Source organism: Alligator sinensis, unplaced genomic scaffold (assembly GCF_000455745.1).
Source record: "Alligator sinensis unplaced genomic scaffold, ASM45574v1 scaffold56_1, whole genome shotgun sequence".
Taxonomy (NCBI): Eukaryota; Metazoa; Chordata; order Crocodylia; family Alligatoridae; genus Alligator; species Alligator sinensis.
Genome location: NW_005841960.1, coordinates 2,890,751 through 2,901,075, shown reverse-complemented (window position 1 = coordinate 2,901,075; position 10,325 = coordinate 2,890,751). Strand labels below are relative to the sequence as shown.

The 10,325-nt window shown below is 43.4% G+C and overlaps 1 protein-coding gene across 3 annotated transcripts in view; it reads left to right on the top strand.

Annotated features, from left to right (window-relative positions):
- KCNT2 (potassium sodium-activated channel subfamily T member 2) overlaps nt 1–10,325 on the top strand; it is a 371,828-nt gene that overhangs the window by 96,871 nt on the left and 264,632 nt on the right. For all 3 annotated transcript variants that reach the window (XM_025200221.1, XM_025200220.1, XM_025200219.1), the window contains exon 2: nt 8,830–8,909. In XM_025200221.1, coding sequence (XP_025056006.1) covers nt 8,830–8,909 — 80 coding nt within the window. The remainder of the gene's footprint in view (nt 1–8,829; nt 8,910–10,325) is intronic.

The window sequence follows — 10,325 nt, the reverse complement described above, 5'->3', positions numbered from 1 at the left end:
TGCTGGCTTTGCAAGGATTGCTCAGTGGGCCAGCAGTGGCGGTAGTCCCCCCGTCCCCCAACGGGCTTAGTTTAAAGCCCGGTGGAATAGGTCAGCCAGTCTGGCTGAGAAGAGCCTCCTCCCTAGGGGAGAGAGGTAGAGGCCATCCCTTCCCAGCAGCTCGCTGCCTCTCTCACCAAAGAGCGGGCTGTGGTCATGAAAGCCAAAGCCTTCCTGATGACACCAGCGCTGCAGTCTTTGGTTGACCACATAGATCCTCCTGTCCCTTCTCAGCCCATAGCCTGAGACTGGGAGGATCGACGAGAACACTACCTGTGCCCCCAGACCCTTAAGCCCCGCTCCCAAATCCCTGTAGCGCCTCATGACCTGGCTGGGAGTGCTCCGAGCAATGTCATTGGTACCCACATGAATAAGGAGCATGGGATAGTGGTCTGTGGGTTTAAGGAGCTTTGGGATCCTCTCCGTAATGTCCCAGATGCGGGCCCCTGGGAAGCAGCAGACTTGCCGGGCTAATTAGGTTCATTAGGAAGCTCAGAAGGGTCTTTGGGCACACTGCAGGGCACACTGGAGGGCACACTCCATTTCTGTCTTGGGAGATCCTTAGAGAAGCTCAGAACCTCAAGCTACCTACTCCACCTAACTGATTGGATCATGTTCAGGCAGAGTGAGAGCAAATGGTTCGATGTCTACTTGGTACCCAGGATCAAGCGGCGGGGCCTAGGGGTCAGTCCTGGGGCTGGTTTTGTTGAGTATCTTCATCAACAATGTGGAAAATGGGATGGAGTGCACTCTCAGCAAGTTTGTGGATGACACCAAGCTGGGTAGAGTAGTAGATGAACTGGATGGTAGGGCTAGGATTCAGAGAGACCTCAAAAAATTGGAGGATTGGAACAAAATAAATCTCATAAGGTTCAATATGGACAAGTGTAAAGTTGTGATCTTAGGATGCAACAGTCCCACACACTGGCACAGGAGAAGGCTAATTGGCTAAGTAGCAGGTTTGCAGAAAAGGACCTGGGGTTTAGTTTAGACAGTAAGCTGAATACGAGCCATCAGTGTGCCCTTCTTATGAAGAAGGATAACAGCATACTGGGCTGCATTAGTTAGGAGTGTTGCCAGTGGATCAAGGTAAATGATTATTCCCCTGTACTCAGCACTGGTGAGGCCACATTTGGAGTACTGCATCCAGTTTGTCCCTATTCTTTCTGTAGTGGGGGCCCCAAACTGGAGAGAGTCTAGGAGAGGGCAACAAAAATAGTTATAGCGCTGAAGAATATGACTTCAGGAGGGATGTGGACAACTTGGAGTGGGTTCAGAGGAGGGCCACTCACATGATCAGGGACCAGCAGGGCAGGCCCTACGAGGAGAGGCTAAGGGACCTGAACCTGTTCAGGCTCCACAAGAGAAGGCTGAGGGGGGAACTAGTGGCCTGTTACAAACTAGTCAGAGGGGACCAGCAGGCATTAGGGGAGTCTGTGTTCCCCCGAGCACCACCAGGAGTGACAAGAAATAACGGTCACAAGCTGGCAGAGGGTAGTTTCAGACTGGACATCAGGAGGCGCTACTTTACAATCAAGGCAGCTAGGATCTGGAACCAACTTCCAAACGAGGTGGTGCTGGATTCTCCCCCGGGGTCTTTAAGAGGAGGTTAGCCGAACCCCTTGCTGGGGTCATTTGACCCCAGTACTTTTTCCTGCCATGGCAGGGGGCCAGACTTGATGATCTGCTCAGGTCCCTTCCAACCCTAACAACTATGAAACTATGACTTTTGAGGACAGGCTGAGGGAACTGGGATTATTTAGTATGGGAAAGAGAAGATGGGGGGTGGGATTTAATAACAGTCATCGCCTATCTGAAGGGTGGTTCCAAAAATAATGGAGCTAAACTGTTCTCAGTGATGGCAGATAACAGAACAAAGAGCAATGGTCTCAAGTTGCAGGAAGGGACGTTTAGGTTATATATTAGGAAAAACTCTCTCATGAGGAGGGCAGTAAAGCACTGGAAGAAGCTACCCAGACAAGTTGTGGAATCTCCATCCTTAAGAGCTTTTTAAGACCCAAAAAACTTGACTGGGATGATCTAGTTGACCTCCTGAGGTCCCTCCCAACCCTAATTTTCTACAATTCTATGATTCTAAATTGGATGGGCTTATTTCTTGGTACCAACTCCAGAGCTTGGTATGAAGATAATGTAGACATGCCCATAGTTACAAAGCATGACTTTCTACTGCAGACAGATTGGCACCAGGGATTTAAAAGGAGCTGCAAATATTAGCCTATTTGGTGTGAATTACCTAGTAATTTTAAAGCGATACTTTTCCTGTATACTTTTCTTTACCTTATTTTAAAGCAGGCTGCTTGAACTGTATTAGTAGAGTGTTCTTTATGCAGGTACTTCAGCTGTGTTTGGTAAATTTCTTGGGAAGTTTATTCTGAAAAATTCTAATGTTATAAAATTATTCTCTGTTCTTAAAACAGGGAAGGTAGTCAATATTTAAACAGAATAAGCTTAAAAATAAAAACATTATAGGGCATCCTGAGAAAGGCATGAACTTAAATTAGTTAGGTCTGAAGGATGTCCATTATCTGTCCAGAGAATTTCAGGGTTTGATAAAAGTAAACAAGAATCATTCTTCAACTTGCCAAACAATAATTTTACATAGTATTTGAGAACTTAGACATGAAAAGCATCAGTAAACATTAAGAGCTCATTGAGTCCAGGATTGCTAACATTTCCTAATTTATTAAAAGCTATTTTCCTTCTTTGTCTGACTTAAAGAAACAGCGCTATAGCAATTGTTCAGATTGCTTTCTGATGAAGACAGCACAGAGCTATAATTTGCTGCTCACCTTTTTTTTCAAGAAGGGGGAAAATATGAAAGTCTAAACGTTTGCCAGTGTTATTTATTTGGGAAAACAGAACAGAAAAGCTACACTTCATAGGTTAAGTAAGTCTTTAAGTTGTGAATATAATACCATTGCTGCTGGTTTTCATATGCCACACTACCAGCAATTCCAGGCTGTTCCTATTAGGAATAGCCAGATTCCAGGGAAACACCCTATTGGTATATAATTACAACAATTTATGGAAATACTTGGAATGAATTTTACTCATTTATCAAAAACATCCCTAACCAGTCATATATTTAATAATCTGATCCATTAACATTTACAATAAGCTCCATTATGTAGTATGACAAAGGAACAATAATAACTATGTGATCTGGATCTCATTCTAAAATTGCAAGCAGCCAAGAGTTTTGCAGTCAAGCCATATTGGGCTGTGATATAACCCTACCTCTAGGGCTAAATCAGCCTCAGTCTAATGATTACTAGAACAGGTTTCTAGCAGGAGCCAGAGGCAATATAGGGCTGTTAGTGATTCAGAAGGGGCTTACTTCTGAAACTGTTTTCAAAAAAATGCCACAGGGGCTTTATGAATGGCATCAGTCTCATCTTTTTACGTACTCCTTCTGAAACAAATATCTTTTTAAGGGAGTTTTTTTACTGTCTAATCTATGTCAACTATAAATTATGCAGGAAAGGCTAGGGTAAATCTCAGAAAACCAGGGGTTTCTTTGAGCTAAACCAGTTTGAGTCTCTCATATTATTAACTGGTTTAAGACAGCAACTGGAAGGGTACATTTTACTTGTAATTCAAACTCCAAATATTAATTCTCCAGGTAGCTGTTCAGAAAGTTAAGGTGATATACCAATTGTTTTTTAAATATTGTAAAAGGTTATCATAAAAAAGAATAACAGGAAGATTACAATAGATTGAGTATTCGCCTTAAATCCTGAAAAGCAAAGAAATGCAGGGGTAAGGCTAAAAGTATATCCAGGTGTTTCTGCCCTAATTGGTTCCAATTTGCTTTTCTACAAATCATACAATGTAAGGTAAACAAACCAAAGTTTCTCTCCAGAGGTCTGTGTTTCTGTCCTTTGCATTATAGGTTGAAGTCAAAAAGTGAACACTGGCTATTTAATTTAATAAGTATTTTTAGTGTAGCTCCTGCAAATGTAGAATTAACATATAGTTTTCAGGTTTCACTTTAGAAAGAAAAATGGGAGGAAGGAGGGGTTGAATGTGCTGTTAGCTGCATTTGTAATCCATTTTACCATGGAAACCATCACCTTGTGGAATCCCAATCAGCTTGTGAACTCTGGTTGCTAAGGAAAGGAAAGTAGAAGCAGACAGCTGTTAGTAGGCTATCAGTGCAAATCATAATGGCAGTTGATAGGAAAGTGATTAGCCCCCACATTCTCTTTCCTAATTGTCATTAAATCACCACTTACAGGTAGCATGCTATTCTTTCATGGTAAGCGACTACTATAATTTTCTTATCTAAAATATGTGAGATTATTTTAAATCATGTCAGAAGCTCAGTAGCACAGTGTTCCCTTTCAAATGGAAGTCCCTCAGTCTAATATCTTGTGGTGCTTTATTTAACTTGCTGAAAATCTCCTTGAAGATTGGGTTTATACCATGAGTTTGAAAGCCAACTAAATAATGAAAAATAGGTCCTATTAAAAATATAACAGTAATGATGAAAAGAATAAGCAATTTGGATGGGTACAAAAAAGCACTTGAGCAGAATTTAGTTGTTTACATTTAAAACCATGAACCTCACAACCTCTGTTCAGTTTCCATCTAATCCTGAACACACCTGGATTCCTATCAGCCCCTCACTCTCTCACTTTAAAATTTCTCCAGTACCTAGAGGAGTGGCTCTCTGCATGTTTAAAACTGCTCTACTCTTGAGGAGCTCAACACAACATCTCCCACTTGAGCTGAACTGGGATCTTTTGCCTAAATCTCCTAAGAAATACAAGCCTGTAGGCTTCCTCAAAGCATGGCTAACACACAACTACATGATCATTCCTCGCACAAAAAAAGGTTGTTTCAGCCACCAGTTCATGATTCCACTTACATAACTTCCTAAACCCAGTGGTGATGCATAGGGAGGGGCACAGGGGTGCACGTTCACCCCCTGGGAGCTTAGGCGATGGGCGGGGGGGGGTAGGCAGGAGCACCAGTAACCCCCTGCGAGCACCAGCTGGGGAGTGGGAGCACCAGAGTGGACACTTCTGGGAGCACCATGGCCACTTCAGGGAGTGCCACGACTGCTTCCTGGTTGGTGTGATCAGCTGCAGGGTCCCCCCCCCCCCCCCAGTGAGATTGGCCATGGGGGGACCCCCCCCAACAGCACGATCAGCCCCAGGGGACACGCCCTAGTCACTGGGGGGGACAGACATGCCCCCCCTGACTAAGGTGGCACTAGTTGCCCAGGCCTAAGCCTCTAATGCTTAGAGGACATACCCAGGATTTCGTATACCCAGGTTCAATTCCCTCCTTTGCTTTGGCAGAGCATTCTCAGATCCCGCAGGAAATTGCCTTAAATGTTAGTCTAGCAGCTGTTCTAGAATGGGGAGGACACTCTCCAGTCCCCTTATTGAAGATTTATCACTGTGCAAAAAAAGAATTCAGTATTCACTGGGGGCAGAGAGAGATCACAAGAGATAGCTTGACTCTGTTACCTGGTGGAGGCACTCACTTTGAAGGAGAGTGTTAGGGAGAGGAGGAAGACCTGGGTTCTGATTAATGTAATAGATTCATAGATTCATAGAAGTTAGGTTCGGAAGAGACCTCAATAGATCATCGAGTCCGGCCCCCTGCATAGGCAGGAATGAGTGCTGGGTCTAGATGACCCCACCTAGATGCATATCCAACCTCCTCTTGAAGACCCCCAGGGTAGGGGAGAGCACCACCTCCCTTGGGAGCCCGTTCCAGACCTTGGCCACTCTAACTGTGAAGAAGTTCTTCCTAATGTCCAGTCTAACAGGTGCAGCCGCAAGGCCGCCGCTCACCCTTCTCTAGCGGAGGCTGAAAAGGTCCAGGTTCTCTAGTCTCTCCTCATAGGGCTTGGTCTGCAAGCCCTTAACCATACGAGTGGCCCTTCTCTGGACCCTCTCCAGGTTATCTGCATCCCTCTTGAAGTGCGGCGCCCAGAATTGCACACAGTACTCCAACTGCGGTCTGACCAGCACCCGATAGAGGGGAAGTATCACCTCTTTGGATCTATTCATCATGCATCTGCTGATGCACAATAAAGTGCCATTAGCTTTTCTGATGGCTTCGTCACACTGCAGACTCATATTCATCTTGAAGTCCACTAGGACTCCAAGATCCCTTTCCACTTCCGTGCCACCCAGCAGGTCATTTCCTAGGCAGTAGGTATGCTGGACATTTTTCCTCCCTAGGTGCAGCACTTTGCATTTCTCCTTGTTGAACTGCATTCTGTTGTTTTCTACCCACTTGTCCAACCCGTCCCGTTCTGCTTGCAGGTGTTCCCTGCCCTCCGGCGTGTCCACTTCTCCCCACAGTTTTGTGTCATCCGCAAACTTGGACAGAGTACACTTCACTCCCTTGTCCAAGTCGCTGATGAAGACATTAAAGAGTATCAGTTCAAGGACCGAGCCCTGCGGGACCCCACTGCCCACACCCTTCCAGGTTGAAACCGACCCATCCACCATGACTCTCTGGGTGTGACCCTCCAGCCAGTTCGCCACCCACCGGACTGTGTAGTCATCCAAGTCACAGCCTCTTAACTTGTTCACCAGTATGGGGTGGGATACCTTATCGAAGGCCTTCCTGAAGTCTAAGTATACGACATCCACCCCTCTGAACTGAATAAAATATAGGTGTGGAAACAGGGATCAGATCTACCTCTCCCACTACCCAGTGGCTGTGCTGTAAAGGCATCAGTGACCCCTGCTTAATCTTAGCAGAAAAAAACTGTGAGCGCAGACAGAAGTGATAATTTTTGCCCAATATGGCCTGAGGAAGGAGTTTATAGCTATGATCAAACACAAGTGCACAACTGCAGATTCCTTCAAAAATGCCGATCAGGTGAAAATCTGACCCCTCATTACATGAGATATCAGATAAAGATGTTTCAAATTGTAGCAACTTCGGTGCTCTGAAACCCTCCTGGCAGGCTCTGTTTCAAGTTTGGAAAAGGGAAGATCAAGGCTGATGAAAGAGAGGGTAGGCAGGAATGAGCAATGTCCTCTGTGGTGTGGACAGTCCCAGCCCAGGCCCCCTTTAGACACCCCCTTTTTCCCTGCCCTTGGCTTGCTGTTGAAGAGTGATGTTGTATCCTATTCTTTAAACCTGCTAATCTTGCTAAATGGACACACTAGATTCCATACAAAGGTATACAGAAAAAAACACCATAGTAATGAAGTGGCAGGGAATGAAAGTGGGAAAACATGAGAAAGAGTGACAGCAATAGATATTATTTCAAAAACGCTTTTCAAGTAAGAATGGAGGCTTCATAAAAGCAGAATCCACTTAGACAAATAAAGACAATACATCCAAGAAAAAAAGTAATCAGAAGTAAAGTTATTCAATGAGTGGGAGAAATGTGTTAAGTGGCAGTACTTGAGTAAATGTGACCCTTGGGTCATAGAGGACAGCAAGGTGGTCATGATGTTGACATAAATTATAGAAAAAAGGGGGAAATGGAGGAAGGAGATGGGCAATGAAATGTTATAGTTCTGTTCTTTGCTGCAGCATATCCAAAGATGAAAGAAGTACCTTCCTATCCAATACTGGGAGGAATGTGGTATATTGTGTTCAGGTCTGAGTACATTTTATAATAAAAAAATCGCATATATCTTGTATATATGACCACAGTGGACATATATTTGAGAATTATATACAAAAAAGAAGGAATAACATGTTTTGTGTGCTTAAATATCTATTAGGGCTGTGCAAGGCTTCGGACCATGCTTCAGATCTGGAGAAGCTTTGGAAACTTTGGCGTCTGAAGCAGCATGTCCGGATTGAAGCACTGGCTTCTTTAGGCTTTCTGAAGTGGTTTGGAGCTTTCAAACCTCTTTGGAAAAGCTTTGGAGTTGCTTCAGAGATCCAGGCATAGGGTATAATGGGGAATCATTGAAATAACTATAACTTTGTTGTTTTTTGTCTGATTTGGATGAAACTTGCAGGGGTGGTAGCCACATGTGTGTGTGTTATACCACGGGGGGGGTGCGGGGGGGGGGTATTTATAAACTGCAGGGGTGGTGAACCCCTGCACCTATCACATTGGAACTTGGCAGGCTTTGTGGCCTCAGCAGGAGGTACCACCCCTGCAGTTTTCATCCCACTGTGGTGTAACACATACATGGGACATGAGTTTTGCTTTCAAGAATTTGAGGTGAAGTTCCCCCCAAACCCCTCCACTGACCTTCTTGAAACTTGTCAGACTTTGTGGCCTCACCAGGGGCTACCACCCCTGCAGTTTTTACCCACCCCCCCGTGGTGTAACACACACGCGTGACATGAGTTTTGCTTTCAAGAATTTGGGGTGCAGTTCCCCTCCAAACCCCTGTACCGATCCTTTTGAAACTTGGCAGGCTTCATGTTCTCAGCAGAATCTACCATTCCTGTATGTTTCATCCAAATCAGAGAAAAAACAACAACGTTATAGATATTTCATTGATTCCCCATTATACCCTATGGCCGGATCTCTGAGGCGGCACCGAAGCTTCGGAGCCGCTTCGGCCAGATCAAAGTGGAAAATGGATCTGGAGCTCAGGATTGGATCACTGGCATCTGATGTGGCTGGATCCGAAGCCAGATCGAATAACTGCCTACTTGCACAGGCCTAATATCCATATTGTCTAAAACTCTTAATATGTTCCTCTGGTTTTATGGTATAAACACATGGCAAGAATGTTCATTTGCAAAGTCTCTTGCAAATGTGCATACATAATAATGTAATAAATTGACTGTTTAATGGTACTACTCTTTTTTGTGTTGCAGGGTACAAATCGAATTCTACATGAATGAAAATACATTTAAAGAGAGATTAAAACTATTCTTCATCAAAAACCAAAGATCAAGTAAGCAAATATATTCTTTTCTGTTAAATGTGTTCCTGATACGTTATTCTGACATTGTAAACAATAGAAAATAATCCTTTGGATTACAGTGAGGCTAAACATTCACCAGTAGAATTTATCAAAGTCTTTTTTGAAGAATTTCCATGATAAATTCTCAAAATAATTTTAGAAATGTATATATTTGTTCATGTTTTGGAGAACAGATATTGATATTGACTTGGTTTTTTATGTCACTAGATTTGCTAATTTTCAGGCAACTGATGAAATATTGGGCTTTAATGGACCATCACATAGCACATAGGAAAGCAGTTTCCCCAAAATAAAGTAGCAGCTACAGTGTCATCTGGGATTCCAATGTGTTTCCTTCCACTGTATTTCTCTTCATCTCAAGTCATCTAGATTGCAAAAATAATTAAAATGCAAAATGTCTAGTTTTTAGGCATTTCTGAATACAGTATTTAAATATAAACAAATACAATCATTTCAACTTGTAAGTCTATAAACCATGCCCAAAATCACAGGAAACAGGACAAAGTTTATAAAACCTGCTTAGGCATGACTGTGGAGCTGTTACTGCACAGTCATTTAGTACTTGCATACCCAAGTACTAAATGACTGCAAGGTAACTAGTGTTACTGCACAGTAGTGTCTCCACACAGCTTCCTGGTGACACTGACTGAACAGTAGCTTGCTACTACTGTGCAGTAGCATCACATCACAGTTCATGCCTCACAGTGCTACTGTGCAGTAGTAATGAGCTTCAAGGCTAAAGATATGAATCGCCTTATTTCCAACACTAATTTTCTATTAGTGCAGCAGGGGAGGAGCGACCCCAGACAAAGCCTTGGCTGGGATGATATAGTTGGGGTTGGTCCTGCTTTGAGCAGGGGATTGGACTAGGCAACCTCCTGAGATCCCTTCCAACACTATTTTTTATGATTATGTAATTCAAAGGAGGAACCTGAATCTCCATTTTCCTTACTGGATTTGTTTGGCTTTCTGAAGCAAGTACTCTCAATAGTTGCTGTTCCACTTTATATAAAATAATTTTTAAAAAATGGAAAAAAAGAGAGAGATACAGAGAGACCCAATGGCCTGATTACTGATGGTGCTAACATGGTTTTGTTCCCACCTTCCAATGTTTTTCAGTCAACCTTACTATTGGTGACTTTTCTGGTATTAACAACAATTTCCAATTTAGTATATTTACAAAATTAACTTTAATCACATCCTGGTAGGATCACATCCTGGTTCTGTACAGACAGAAACCCCTAATTTGATTCACTGCCATTTATAATTGCTTCTCTTTTGTCCTCTCTCATTCAATCAGTTTTACACTTGCATGATAATGTTCACAGGTGTAGCAGGGCAGCTACATGTGCGGGGCAGCCACAATGCACAAGGCAGGTCTGGTTG